Source organism: Catharus ustulatus, chromosome 2 (assembly GCF_009819885.2).
Source record: "Catharus ustulatus isolate bCatUst1 chromosome 2, bCatUst1.pri.v2, whole genome shotgun sequence".
Classification (NCBI taxonomy): Eukaryota; Metazoa; Chordata; class Aves; order Passeriformes; family Turdidae; genus Catharus; species Catharus ustulatus.
In genome coordinates this window covers 58,421,230-58,436,316 of record NC_046222.1, presented here as the reverse complement: position 1 = coordinate 58,436,316, position 15,087 = coordinate 58,421,230, and the positions used below count along the sequence as shown (strand labels likewise).

Below are 15,087 nucleotides of genomic sequence, written 5' to 3'. Positions count from 1 at the left end.
TCCTGTTACTGTATTTTTGTGTACCTCATTTCAGGAGCTAGCTGAATTTTCTGTTTGTATTGACTTGGCCTTAGATAACAGTGATTTAAAGGGAACCTTAAGCTTGAGTTCTCTGAAGTGCCCTTCTTTTGGAGCATATGATACTAAAAGGTCTTGCCTGAAGCACATCTAACCTCTTTTTGCAGTGATCCTGTGAACAGCAATGTATGGAATGAAAACACTGAGCTGTAATTTCTAGAAAACATAATGTGTGCCATACTTTGGGAATATTCATTGGTCTCTCTCAAGATTTCACAGGTTGTGACTGTCAATTCACCGTATTCCAGTAGTCCTTGCAAGCTGTTAATTTCAAAAATAAAACATTAAATTCCAAGAATCAAAGTTTCCAAGCAACCAAACCCAGCAAACAAAACTATTGTACATGATATTTACATCTTTGTTGCCTGGGAATCCTGTTGCTGCTCCACACCTCACTCCAAACACTTGCTAAAAGCACGCAATGGTTCTTGCAGCTGCCTTGCAGTTTAGGAAAGATCAAGTCACAGACACATAGATCAAAGAGTCATGATTCCTAGCCATGAGTAGTCGGGAGTTGGTCGTTCTGAGTGTGGGAGGTGTGAGATTTGTAACCCGGGCTTCTACCTTGCAGCAGTTCCCTGAGTCCAGGTTGGCACGGATGGTGAATGATGATGACCGGGAATTTAAACTGGTGAATGGAGAGTTTTTTGTGGACAGAGATGGAACTTTGTTTGGTTACATTATGGACTTCTTGAGGACTCTCCAGGTGTCCTTACCAACTGATTTCTCAGACTATCAGAGGCTGCAGAGAGAAGCAGAATACTATGGACTTTACCCCCTGGCTGACCTCCTGAGCCAAGAACATTTACTGAAGCCCAGGCTGGAGATCTTGGAAGTGCGTTTTTCTCTCCAAGAAATGCAGGCCTTTTTCCGGATCTTTGGTTCCTGCAGTACCACTATCGAGGCACTAACTGAGCAGATCACTGTGTTTACAGGGCAGCAGTCAGGACAGGGCTGGAACAGCCCCTTTACTTCTCAGAAACAACTCGTTCCACTTCCTTTGGAAAGACCGTCTCATCATGATCTGGTTTTTCTGTGTGGTACTGAGTATTCTGCTGGTGACCAGGTCGTGGCCAGGTACTGTCCATAGAGTGACTTCTCATTTCACATGTCTTGTCCAGTTCATGAAGTGCACACTATATGCTAGCAAAGCTCATTTTAAAGAAACTGAAAGAAATATGTCTCCTTCTTTCTGTTCAATGTTATCTTTTTCTAGTTCTGAAACACACAGTTTAATTTGTTACATTGATTTGCCTGTTCTTCAGCTTTCTAAAATACTGTTCTTGATGTTTGTTTATGAGCTCTCTCGAGTTTTTTTTCTCTCTCTATGCCATTTTTTCCTCACTTTAGAAGTTGACAGTATCACCTTCTAGAGAACATGAAAAACGCGGTAAAATGAAGCAAAGAAAACAAAGTAAAGCAGTAAAGTACTGAGGGGAAGTCTAAAATCTCCACTAGCTTATGATGAAAAGGCTTTCATATGGAAAACACGAAACAGAGAATGGCAAGAAGAGTATAAAACTCCAGTGGAACTGAGGCAGCATTTCAGGGACTGGAAATCTTTTGTAGAGCTTTTTATTAGGGGGAGGGAGAAGAGCCAGATTATTAACTATATGCCTCACAGTGGGTTTTCTTTGAATTCAGAGCCAGGTTCTGTTTTTATTAAGGTAACTGTGTATCAGTAATCTTTGTGATACCCGTATCATATTCTAATGACTACTTAGGTTTTTTAAACTACCTTTTGCTGGATGTCTCTATTGTATGGAGATATGTTCTTAGTGTATAAGAAAATGTTAACCTAATTTGTCCTCTGTGGCTGTTAAAACATCTGGAATTTTATGGAAATTTCACTGAAATATTTCCAAAAGGGTTATTCTATTTGAATATAAGAAACAACACAGCAGTCTTTTGATTATTTTTTAAAGAAAATGAAGTTTATCTTTCTTCCAGCTTCCTTTGGCTAGGCAAGTAGAATAAAAACTACTTTGCATTTGTGAAGCAATATATATGTTTGTGAGCCAAACCTTAACTTTGTAACATAGTACTAATTTTAATGGACTAGCAATTTGTTGAGTAGGTTATGGCAACTTAAGTAGTGGGGAAAAGATTTCTGATTTTTTGATTTATTTCTTCAGACTTGATAAAAATTTGCCTCTGCAGATCAATAGAAAAGCTTGAGTAATGAAACAAGTCAAATTTGATTATGTTGCCTTGCTGAATTTCTATCTCCTTAATCTTTGTGGTGACATGGACTTTTTTGCCTTTCTTGTGCTTTCCATGAATGTTTGGTGTACTTGCCTGTGAACTGTGGAACAGTTTCACCCATCAGTTTATATATTTTGTAATAGTATTTTTACCTGACTTCTGCTCCTGAGAATGTCTGGTATAGACATCTGGATAGATTCTTACACTGTACTTTATATCAAATAAAATCTTTTGAGGCCATGTGAAAATGATTTTCATATTTGTTACCACACGACTTGCTGTACAAGGTAACTTTGTAATAAATGTCACTATTTGGAGAGAGAGAGATCCTGTGTGTTGGAGAATGATGTTCTTGGGGTGAAAATGACTCTGCTGTCCATCATTTACTCCCACTTGAAAAATTGTTGCAGCACTGCAGAGCCTGCTGCTCCCCTCTCTTTTAAGTGAGACAAGATGGGGGTTGTCAGATATTTCTTAAGAAAGTAAGTTTTGTGGCAGGGGAGGGTGTGAAAGAGAAGTGCTTCTTCCCCAGCATGTAACTAGGTGAACTGAGAATTACTTTTAATGAAGGAAAGAGTCCAGTTGTCCTTAAAGGAGGAAAAAAATATCTGGAGCCTTGGTTGCTGTAAACACAGAGCAGCTGTGCTGATCTACGCTGTCAAGAAGTAGTTAAAGTGTGTTGTAACTGCTTTTTTTTTTCTGATTTTAGGTATGTTTCCATAAAGCCTGATAATAGAAAGCTGATTAATGGCACTAATGTGCTAGGCCTGCTGCTTGACAGTTTACTTAAAGATGGATTTCGCCTCATAAGCACCAGGACAGTCGCCAGTGAAGAGAAGGTTGAATGCTACACTTTTGAAAGGATGAAGAGGGCAGCAGGCCTTGCCATCATGGTGAACCAAACTGCAGGGAGCTCTGGGGTAGGACAGGCAAGGAGAAGCTAAGTGCAGAAAGGGAAATAAAGGCTTTTCCTTCCATCTTTTGAATGTAGAAGAGGGATGTGTCAGCACTAGTGGCCTTTTTTTGTTTGTTTTGGCTTGTTTGAAAGTGCGGCTATTGAGGGAAGTAACAAACATGTTTTCTTTCAAGTATTTAGGGAAAAAAATTACTTTCTTGCCTTCTGCCACTCTGCCCTCTTTAAGTAAAAGAAGACCACCAGATTTCAGCATTTCCAAGAATTGTTTTTGTTTTTTCATGGTGGCTAAAATTTACATGAGGACTCACAATACATCAGCCATCCCTTCTAGAAAATTGTTTTTATGTTCTGTGCTAATCTGCAAATAGATTTTAAAAACATGGTAATACATGAAGAAATAACATCTTGATTCAACTGTCATCCCAACAGTTTGGAGAAGTGGCTGGAGGAGGAATGCAGACCCCAACAATTGATTATTGCTTCCACTCACTGACTCTTGCAGCTAGCTGAGAGCAGTGTAAGGAGAACATCCTGAGCTATGCTGCTGTGTGGCTTTGTGAAAGCTGTCGCTGAGGTCTGTGAAATAACATGTAACTGTCTCTTGCAGAACACTCCTCTGTCCTGTCCTCCCACTCTGGTGGCATTAAGATGTTCTTCGGTTCTGAGAATTAAATGATAAAGATCTTTGTTAACAGAAGGTCAGTTAATTTTTAGTGCTTTCACCATAAAAAGGATGAAAATATGAAAAACAGCCCTTTAGATGAAAGAGTTTGTACAGTGTCAAACAAAATAGTGCAAAGGATTTTTTAGCACTTGTTAAATACAACACAGTTGGAAGGCTTAGCAGAAGTGTCTTTAAGAGCCTTGGGAATGTTAGTTCTGTACAAAACTTTGTAAAGATGCCAAAATTAGCTCAGGTACTAAGAGAGGTAAGTTAATGAAGCTTTTAAAAATTAAGAATCTTTTGTCCTTCCATCAAGCCAGGGAAGGAAAAGATAGCAATAACTTCAGGGATTCATTAGTTGCATCTCTATTTTGTTGCTGGTAAAACACCATCTTCCCAAGGTTTCAAACAGCCCAGGAGAAACACTTTGGGCTTTCTTGGCTGACCAATTAGATCTGGCTTTTCATTAGTTCTAAAATGTGAATGAATGCATTACTTTATTTGCAACACTTGATAATGGGGGTGGGACTCAGCCATGTTTCTTGCACTGAGTTTCAGTGAAATGGATCTTCCCAGACTGGCGGTGCCACTATTGGACACCTCTTTCCTTAGGCTACTGTTCTGGGACATTTCAGCATGACCCAAGTTCAGAAGCTCAGCAGAAACAGTGAAGTCCTCTTTGCTTATTCTAGAGCTGTTCGAATAATGTGATTATGGGACTACATCTCCTAAGCTGCTTACAGATTATGTAATATAATAAATGGCAATGTAAGAGTGAATGCTTTCACTTCAAATGGGATTTTTTTTGGTCAATAATGTCAATATGTTCATATTTGTCAAGAAGTAAGATATTTCTTACAGTGAGAACCATCATTCACTGAACAACCTCCCCACAGATGTGGTAGTCTCCATTGTTAGAAGTTTTGAACAGGATGCTAAATGATTTCATGGAGGCTCTGTTTCATATGAAAGGCTGGACCAGATGATCTTTTGAGCTCCCTTCCAGCCTGGCCTGTTCCATGATTCTGTGGAGACCTTCTGTGAAGGTGTGTACCAGAAGGCCTATCATGGTGGGCTTTGAGGTCAGACCACTGTTGGGTGACAGAGCAGACAAGCTGTGTGGGATGGCTGTCCCCACAGGTTGCTGTGCTGCACACAACACTCCTTGTTTGGAAACTATAATGTTGATTATTGGGTGAGTCATTGACTGTGGACATTGTAGGTGGAGGGACTAGCCAAGAATAATGTGAAGCACGAGACAAAAACAAACAAACAAACAAAAAAACCCCCAGAAACCAGACTTGAGGCTGTATTTAGACATGATGCCCTAAATAATGACCAATAGCAGTGATGTAAGCTGATACAAGTTTCAGACCCCCTCATAGTAAAAGATTACATTGTTTCACCTACCACAAAAGTAGGGACTTGTTTTTCCTTGCTGCAACAGCAACTTTGAAAATTGAAGTTTGGATTCCATTTTTTTTTTTTTTAACAAAGTGAAAAAAAAGACAAAATACTTCAATTTTTAAAGAGCCTTGAAGTTTTAACCTATGCCATCATCCATGTTTCATGTCTTTGGCAGAATGAATGTTTGAAACAACCATTCCAGTAACACTTTATGATGGGCTGAACATTTTCTGGTTCCCCTCATGGGTTAATTTTTATTTAGCACCAGCACCATTTTATGAATCCAATATTTGGCTCTGGAAAATATACCAGTGCAAGTTGCTGTCATGTAAAGAGCCATATATGCTTACCCTCGCCCTTGGGTAACAGTGTGCTGTGACTCTGTGCTTCTTTTGGAAGCAAAGCACATGACCATCAACAAGCTTGAGTTCCCAGAGTTCTAGCATTTATTCTAATTAGCTCTGAACTGAGAAGTCTCACCTTCTGTCGTTTCGTGTTCCTTTCCTGCAGAGAACATGACTACGCTCTTACACAATGCTTACACTTTGTTGTTTTTTCGTTTGTTTGTTTTATATTGTTAGTTCCTTAAATAAGTTTGACAGCATGTGTGTGAACAACCTGATAGAAATCTGTTAAAAGTGTCTGATACCCGTAAGATACCCATGACTTTAATGGAAGATTGATTGAATAAATTAATTTAAGCTGGTTCTTCAAGGAAAGCACCTTATTGGATTTCTTTATACAGAAAAAGGAAGCAGTGATGGTAGAGCTACAGGTGTTGTGTAGCTCCAAGCTACAACTAAATAGCAGTAATTATGGAGGAATGGGTGAAATTATGTTCATTTGCAGATGAATTAATATAAAAATTGCACTGATTTACTAGGAGAATCTTCAGCTGGCCTCTACCTTGCAAGGTTATTTATACTACTGTAAAGTGTTGCTGAGCCAGGATGGCAATTTTTCTTTGCTCTCTCTGAAGTGGTATGCAGTGTAACCTGCAGGCACCAAGGCAGGAATTTAGAAGTTGTGGCAAGTGTTTTCACTGCACCTTCCTTTCTGAAGCCCCAAACAAGCAGGGATGCAGCAGAGAGCAGACTGTGTGGTGTGTGCTCAGCAGAGTTGTTCACACAGAAGAACAGCTGTACAAGTGAATTTGGCTGATAGGAACTATGAGTCTGAGTGATTTTAAAAGCTGCTTCATCAAAACCAGATTATGTGCTAAACCAAGTACTTCCACCCAAACCTTGGCAGGCAATTCAACTCTGGTATCTGACAACACAATCTCTGCTAGACTAGTTGTATGTAAGGTGACTTGGTTGTGCTTTGACACGTGACAGAACCAAAAGCTCTGATTGCTCATATCTAACTCTATTTTTGATTAAATGTGAATGGGATTTTGACACATATAGACTTTTATTTTCCAATAAAGTAATTTGTTATCCCTGATGTAATCCACTTCTTCAAGTCATTGCTAGCTCTCTCAAGAGAATTTCTGTTTTTCCTGTGAAGATGCAAAACTTGCTGATTTCAGTAAACTTCACTGATGTATTTGCCTTTTTATTCTTCGCTGGATTCAGCAGAAATGTGCAAACTGTTCCCCTGCCTGTGATGCTAGAAAGGGACTGCCACAGTGCTGGGGCAGTCCCCTCACTCACTCACAGTGAGCTCTTTGTTGCTTTGTAACAGGCAAGCAGACAGAGCCTTAGGAGAAAAAGAAACTGAAAGGTGAAGCAGCACCATCATCCTGTCCCACACATGGGCAGTGCAGTTTACATGGCAGGAGGAGATCATCCAAAATGAGGTGATAGCTTGCAAGATTTGCAAAAGGCAGATAATTCAGAAAAAAAGCCTCATTTACCATACACTTTCTCATTTTAATCACTTTTCCCTCCTTTACAGTTGGGTTTCATCCTGTGTTTCTATATTCAAGACTGTCAAGGGCTTTGCTGGTACAATTGTGTGGTGCCTGTTGGGTGTTCCAACAGGATAGAGGTACCACACACTTTTTCCATTCCCCTGTTCTTGCACCATGTTGACTTCCTTTTCTAGTGATTGGTGACTTTTTTTTGTGCATTTAAGTAATTTTTGCCTGCTTCTACACACACTGGAAGTCTGTCTTGATCTTATTTCTTTCAGGAACGTGTAATTTATTTACCACTTGAATTGTTCAGTATCCTACTGATACCAGGAAGGACAGAGTCTATTGTGAAATACCTTCTTGTTCTTTGGGTATTGATTTCAATGACAATTCATAAGGGTTTTTGTTTCTTTGGGAAGTGCTGTCACTGCATTCTTATAGGTTCTCTAGTCATCACTCATGTGATTGTATAAATGATTAAGAATACATGTTTAAATAAGGCTCTAGAAATTGATAAAATAGACTAAGATACTAATTAGACTAAGACTGATCTCTTCGCATTGGCCATGGTATTGGGAAGTTTTCCCCTTTACTAAATGATTCCAACCTATTTTTCATTTACCTTCATAACTGAATTGCATAGAAGTAGTAGAAGATCCTCCCTGTAATGCTGTACATGAGGAATTAATAGAGATAGGGCAAAACAATGATGCTGGAGTAACTGCATCATGCTCAGTGATAGTAACTTCTAACTTTCTGCCCAGCGAACTCTTCCCAGTTTCTAACTACTTTGATTGATTTTCAGCTTTACAATGCTCAAAAATAACTCTCTTAATCTGACCCGAACAAGGGTGATGTGCTTTTGTCAGTCTCTTGAGTGGATAAGTCTCAGGCACATCCAACACAACCTGGGTGATATTTTGTTTTGATCCACAGCTTAATTCAGCACCAGAAAGCCACCAGAGGGGATCAAAAGTCCTGTCTGAGTTCACAATGAAGAGTTCATGACTTTGAATATTTTTTTTTAATTGTTCTTAGATTGCTGGAAAGTGTTACTAAATATTCATTGAGAAACAACCTGGGAATTATCCAAGAAGAGGAGGGAGGCTCTTTGCCTCTTACTCCTTCCCTCTAATTTGTGCTGAACCATTGCCAAGCTTTAACTTTACAAGGTTTATTTTTATTGATTTTCAACAATAAACAGTGCGAGTATCTTCAATAAAAGATTTACAGTGCATCATACAACTCCCTACCAAATATTATATTGATCTATTCCCAAATGCTACTGAAACAGCCTATAAAACCCCAAATGAAGTCCAGTGATGGAGAACTTCCTCTCTATAGTGACAGATGCATATGACTGTTATGTCTTCAGAAGACAATAAAAGGGAAGGGAGTGACTCTGCTTCTTTGACCATATCTTCAACAGCCCAGTTAAATCTGTCAGCTCAATGTAATCCACATAAATAATGAATTTGAGAACCAAGGGAACTGCTAGTGTGTCTAAAGATTCCCATTCTTTGAAGCTGCTTTTCCTGCTGCAGTTAGACCATAATTAGTCACAGAAGACCTTGTTGTAACTAGTAAATGGATGGACCAACAATGATTTGAATAGTCTGGTTCTGGCTGGAGATATGCCTGAAGCCCTGAATATTCTCAAATGGGTGGGTGAGATGTAAATCACTAGTCATCATACAAAATACAAATAAATCTGACTTCTTTAAAAAAAAAAAAAAAAGTTTTTTTAGACCATCATGTAGTTTCTGCTGAAATAACCTCCTGAAGTGTAATCTGATGTAAATTTTTCCAAGAATCCTTCCTCCATTTCTACTCTGTTTTCATACTAATGGAATGGTTCCATAATTGGTGTCTTCTTTCTGGTCAGAAGGATGATGAATGTAGCCCTAAAGGCTGGAAACAGTAATGTGTACAAGGCTGCTGTAGAGTGTTAATTTAGGGCTTTGCTTTCTAAGCAAGTTACTGTTACAGCAGTCAGCTGAGTGCTTGCTGAAACTGTGAGGAATTAAGCATTGCAACATTGTTCCATCCTGATTCTCCATTGGAAAAAAAAAGGTAATAGATTGGAAACATCAAGTCTGGGGTTTTACTAGTACTTTTGGAGTTAAGAACAGAGTTTTCTTTGAATTTCAAAGGCAGTTTGTAGCTTTCATTGAGGGCCTTCTGAAAAGGCTGGTTTATGGTTTTTGTTTTTGTTCCCCAGTGATATCTAAACTGTGTAATAAAATAATTGCTGACATATTGGTTTATTTACAATGTTGTATTCAACAATAAACAGAAGGCATGCTGATTCTTCTATCTTTTAATCTTTGTGTTTTTACTATGTCTTCAGCCTACTCCTCAACCAGGTCCTGGTGGAACAGAGGAAGGGGCTACATGGTAAGGGCAGGCAGAGATCCAGAGACGTTTTATTTTTTTCCAATGTGTTAGGTTAATGCATCTTCCATGAACAGTTTGCATACCTGAAGAAAATTTCTCTTTAGGAGGTAATTTCTGCATATGTGTTGTGAAGTGAAACATTGCAGGATCCAGACATCAGATAGATTAGTTATGTTGATACCTTACATCTGGAGACAGAAGCTAAGTTTTTGGAGGTCAAATAGATAAACTTTGAAGATCAGAATAACATCACTGTTTTGGTAGTACTGGGGTGATAACCCTCCTGGACACTTACTGGCTATGTCCTCTTTGTTTCAATGCCAGTTGCACTAACCTTAGTGGTGAGCACTAACCCTGTCAGTAAGTTCCTAATTTTCCATAAACTGGAGAAGTATCTCCTGGAAGACTGGTTTATTGTTTGTTTTCTCAATTTGCAATTCTATCCTTAAGTCATATAATATTCATGTGCTACCCATAGTTGTTGAAAACATTATCTTCTGAAGATGGCTCAGGAAACTGTGGATCCCCAGAATACATTAATAGCTCAAATATGGCCATGTGAACAATGTACATAAAAAAATGTATCTGCATGGCCCCTGATTTAACAGAAGCTTCTTCTATCATTAGTTAGGCTAAAACTGCTTTCTGCTCCAATTTTGTAAGATTTCTTTGACAATTGAAGTGTAATAGTCCAATCTAGACTTCACTGGTGTCCATATACAGCCCAAAAATCTCTACAAATACATGTTGGAACAATGATGGGCAAATAATCATTGTTTTACAAGGTTCATCTTCTGGAGCCTTGCTGCTGGAAAACACCCTAGCAGCACAGGAACACTTGAGTGACTCCTCTGTTGGCTATAGTCTGCCCTCATAAGCTGTGCTGTAACAGTGTCTTGTGCTAAGCCATTGAAAGTCTGACCTCTAGAATCACAGAATTGTTTGGGTTGTGGAAGGAACCCTAAAGACGATCTGGTTCCAACCCCTCTGCCATTGGCAAGGCCACCTTCCACTATACCAGACTGCTTCAAGCCCTGCTCAACCTGCTCTTGAACAATTCCACGGATGGGGTTTCCACAGCTTCTCTGGGCAACCCGTGCCAGTGCTTCACCACCCTTGGACCCATGATCCATGCTCTCAGTGAGCTTCAGAGGTAGGCTCTGAGACTGAATAGAAAAGCTGAATGTGTGAAGTCACAGAAAGCTAATGGAATATCAGACTGCTGTGGTTTGGATCATCTCTGTTCTGTGGAGGGATCTAGGCTGATTTCTTGCCTACCCTCAGGACCAAAACAAAGCCATGAGTGAAGGATGTAATGACAGTTCTTAGATCACTTACGGAGTGTTCAGAACATGCATGCATATGTGGGTTTTTGTTCTAAAATAGGCAGTGACAAGCACGCAGGTCTTACACTGGAGGCAATGATGCCTGTTAGAAAGACCACACAGTTCCTTCAAGCAGGGTGGGCAACAGTGTGGAAATAATTGTTTCGAAAGCTCAGAGCTCTCAGGGCTTTCTAACTTGGTAGTGATAAACTGCTGGCTGAAAACATTTCTCTGTATCTGATCTTTCAGCTGTATGTATTTACATTTCTTGAGATCTGGGACAGCCAAAGTGAATACTGTACTGGAATTGGAATCGGCTCACTACCACCTTTCTCCTTCCCTTTTTAAGAGATAAAAAGGGGATCTCTTTTCCATAGAAAAAGAAGCAGTGTTACTAAAGATCTAACATGCTCTCATAAAACACCTTGTGACCAAAACGAGTCAATGAGTGACTAAAATAGAATACACAAATGTCTGTGACAGCTGGTAGGTTTTAACACATTATAAAACCATTTCAGTGCTTGAAAGGAAGAGGTACAACTTTAAAAACATTCCAAATGTTCTGAAGCATGTGTGTAGTGGCACCATAACATTGGATGCCATGTACTCGTGGCATCCACTGCCATGTGTATGAAAGAATTAGGTGAATTGCTACACACAAGGAAGTAGTCTTTTTTTTTTTTCCTCTTTAAGTCTCATGCTGCTTTGCTGGAGGGCATGTAGGCCTGCAGGGTTGGAAAGCCTATGCTCCTGTGGTGCCGGTACTTGGCGACTGGCGTTTACTTGTCTTGAGGATCTAAGAAGAGTGTGTACAACCCTCTCTATACAAAGAAAATGCAAAGTATTGAATAGGTCCTTGAGAAAACCCATAAAGAAATACTTTTTATCAAGATGTCCATCTCCGGAAATGTCACTACTGCCATGAAGGCTCTCTACTGCACCATATCTAAATTCCTTTCTAGATGTCTGTGGCAATGCTTACCATTTCAAATTAGCATTTGCAATAATAAGTAATAATACTCTGTTTGAGACCCTCATTTTCAGAAGGCAATTCTTTCTGCAGCAGAGATAAGCTTCAGCATCTTGCTCTAGGTGTCAATATTTGCTGTAATTGGAGGCAGCTTTCAATTAGCTTGAGAAAGAGCTCTGAGATCAAGCCCAACCTATGACCAACTGAACACCTGGTCAACTGGACCATGGTACCAAGTGCCACATCCAATTTTTCTTAAACTCCTCCAGGGATGGTGACTCCACCACTGCCCTGGGCATCCCATTTCAATATCTAATTACCCTTTCTGAGAAGAAATTTCTCCTAATGTCTAACCTAAACCTCCCCAGTACAGTTTGAGGCTATTCCTTCTCATCCTGACGCTTGTTACCTGGAACAACAAACAAGTCCTCTGCAATTACCTAAAAGGATGGTGTAGCAAGGTGGGTGTGAGTCTTTTCTCCCAGATAGTAAGCGACAAGATGAGAGGAAATGGCCTCAAATTGTGCTAAACTAGGTTTACGCTGGATAGTATGAAAACTTTCTTCACTGAAAGGGGTGGTTAGGCATTGGAACAGACTGCCCAGGGAAAATCACCAACCCTGGGAAAGCTCAAAAGTGATGTGGGTGTGACACTTGGGGATATGGTTTAGTGGTGAGCATAGTGGTGCTGGATTAATGGTTGGACTAGAGATCTTGGAGGTCTTTTCCAACCTTAATGCTTCTGAAACTGTGAGACACTGAAAAATACAGGAAGTTCCCATCTCTATAAGCCGCCCTAATGTGAACCATACCTACCTCTCTACTGGTGTAGGATGTTCAGCTGAACAGAATTGTACAGAACCTTTCAGTCTTTTGGTTCTGACTAAGCACCAGATTAAGTATTTTATATGGAACTAGTCCTACAGGTTGCCGGAAGCTTATAAAAAATGATCTCTGAGTACCAGCGGAGTAGAGAATGTTTGAATCAATACTGAAGGGCAGACACCCATTGAAGTTTATGGAGGGGTGATTCTGAACCTGATTTGACAGTGAGGAGCTGGATTTCTCTGATGAAGCTCAAGGATTCAAAAGTGATTCAACCATGCAATAATTAATTCTGGTGCCACATTGTTACTGATTGTTTCTCTAGAATTATAGCTGCCAAGGAGTCCAAGAACTGCAGACCACTGTGTCATGAAAATTCCAGCTCTGCACTATTGGACTGCCTGGTGTTCCCAGGTCTGAGCTGTGCTTAACTTCTTCAGAAGAATTTATGTATCAGGATCTGTTCTGCAAATGTTCTGCTCCTTGTCTCCATCCAATCAAGGTCTAGCCATGTTAGGAGACTTGATGACAGCCTAGGACAAGAAGTTAGAAAAGCAAAAGAGCTCTGGTCTTTCTCAAGTATTTCTACTCAGACAAACTAGAACCAGAGGCCAGGTGCCTGTATCACTTGTGACATCTTGAGGCAAGATGTTTCACTTGCTCAGCCTTCTTAGAAGATTCATGTGATGCTCATCAACTCAAATAAAGTGTATCTTATGTAGACAGTCTTTAATAACACCATTACATTACACAGCAAGTGTCTGAAAGCTAGGGAGGTCGTGTTCATTCATGGGGTATGCACAGACATGGAATTCTTCCGAGGCTGAAGCAATTCCTCCAACTAAAGCAAAAAAACCCCAAACCCAACAAACCAGAAATGCTACAGTTTCTTAACTAAACCACATCTTAACAGTCATTTAAGTGTTAATATAAACAAATAAGAAAGTAAAGTAAGAAAAAACTGATAAGATTAGTGAAAAATAAAATTTCTACTATCATTGGCTAATGAAAAGTTCTCTGTAGCCACTGTAGTCTGAAGAATGAGGGGGATGGATTAACACTACTCTTGCACAAAGAAATGCAGTTATTGCTTTCACAGGTGCTGCTGAAAAATGTTCTGCTCTGTTGGTACTCATGGGTACCAATGGCTGCATGCAGTGGTCCTGTATCAATGCGCAACACACACACACACAAAGAATTGCAAATATTCTTAAAGATGTTAGAATTCAGGAGGATTTTTTAAAATTTTGTCTATGTACTATCTAGAGGCAGATGAAAGAAAGTGTCACATGTAAAGTTCAATATAAATTACTTGGTTTTAACATAAAGGGTGAAAGAGACATTCCTATCTCAAGGACGTGCCTTATGGGGATTCACAGTAGTTTCTCCAGGCCCAGATGTCTCAAAAGAAGACCCTATTGAAAACCTGAGAAATTCAAACACTATAAATCACCAGGACTAGGTGCTGTTTTTAAAAGCATCCTGCAGTAAACATGAAAAAAACTAGAGATAAAGTTAGGATTCTGTCAATTACGATTTAAAATGTCCACTGCTCTGGACAATTGTTCACAGTTAAAGAGAAAAACCTGCAACTTTAGAGGAAACTGAGGTACATTCATAGCAAAAGGTATTTGCTTTTCTCAGGCTTACTTTATGCCTAAATAAGTGTAAAATAATGGGAGCACAACATAACAGGTCTGCAAGTTATCTGTATATTCTAAGTGACTAGAATTGCTTAAACAAACTAAAAATTAAAGATACTCCAAGAACCATGAGGAAGTCCTGAAGTTCGATCCTAATTTGGGAATGGAGTAACCACTCCCCAGAAGAAGAAGAATATTTTAATTTTTCTGAACAGGGTAAGTTATTTGAATCTTCTTCAACCTAGAACAGGTTCTTACCTATGCTGCTAGTTTATGAGGGGGATTGCAAACTCTCCTCTGAAAAAACCTCTGAAACCCAAAGACTCAAAAAGCTGCTTCAAACACAGAAAGTAGTTTGAGAGATCGCAGGAGGGAAGAGGTGAATCCCCTTGCTGGTTGCTGAACAGCCCTGAAATTCTTTAATGCTGCTCCTGCTTTCCATCCTCAGCAGATTTAGAGAATGTAGGAGCATAAAGCAGTTTAAAGCCACCTTTACTGGGGCTCTCTTCAGCAATAAAACCCAGAATTTTGGCTTAATAGAGGACTGTGATGTGATTCACAAATACTTCATTATCTCAGTGTTCATCTACTGGAAACATAAGGTATGCCTTTAGTGTGCTTTAATGGGTACTTATATTTATTGTATGCTGGCTTTACCATTACTTGAGGAAACATCTTAGGAAAAGAATAGGGAACAGGCAAGGAACTGCACAGTTAGTCCAATAAAATCAAATTCCACTACCCTTTGAAATCCTACCTGCAGCTTGCTTTCATCTGCTAACAGCAATAGTTATCATTG

General features: G+C 39.5%; 1 protein-coding gene and 1 long non-coding RNA gene across 2 annotated transcripts in view; one reads left to right on the top strand and one right to left on the bottom strand.

Moving 5' to 3' along the window:
• Positions 1–47: 47 nt before the first annotated feature.
• Positions 48–3,233, top strand: KCNRG (potassium channel regulator; the record flags this gene model as incomplete). Its single annotated transcript, XM_033051716.2, is given in 2 exon segments — positions 48–1,155; positions 2,993–3,233. Coding segments are annotated over 2 exon segments (819 nt in total), but the record flags the coding sequence as incomplete, so codon positions are not given.
• Positions 3,234–3,240: 7 nt separating this feature from the next.
• The window catches only part of LOC116993165, a 92,000-nt gene continuing 80,153 nt past the window's right edge, over positions 3,241–15,087 (bottom strand). The window contains exon 6 of the long non-coding RNA XR_004417207.1: positions 3,241–3,860. This is a non-coding gene — a long non-coding RNA (uncharacterized LOC116993165). The remainder of the gene's footprint in view (positions 3,861–15,087) is intronic.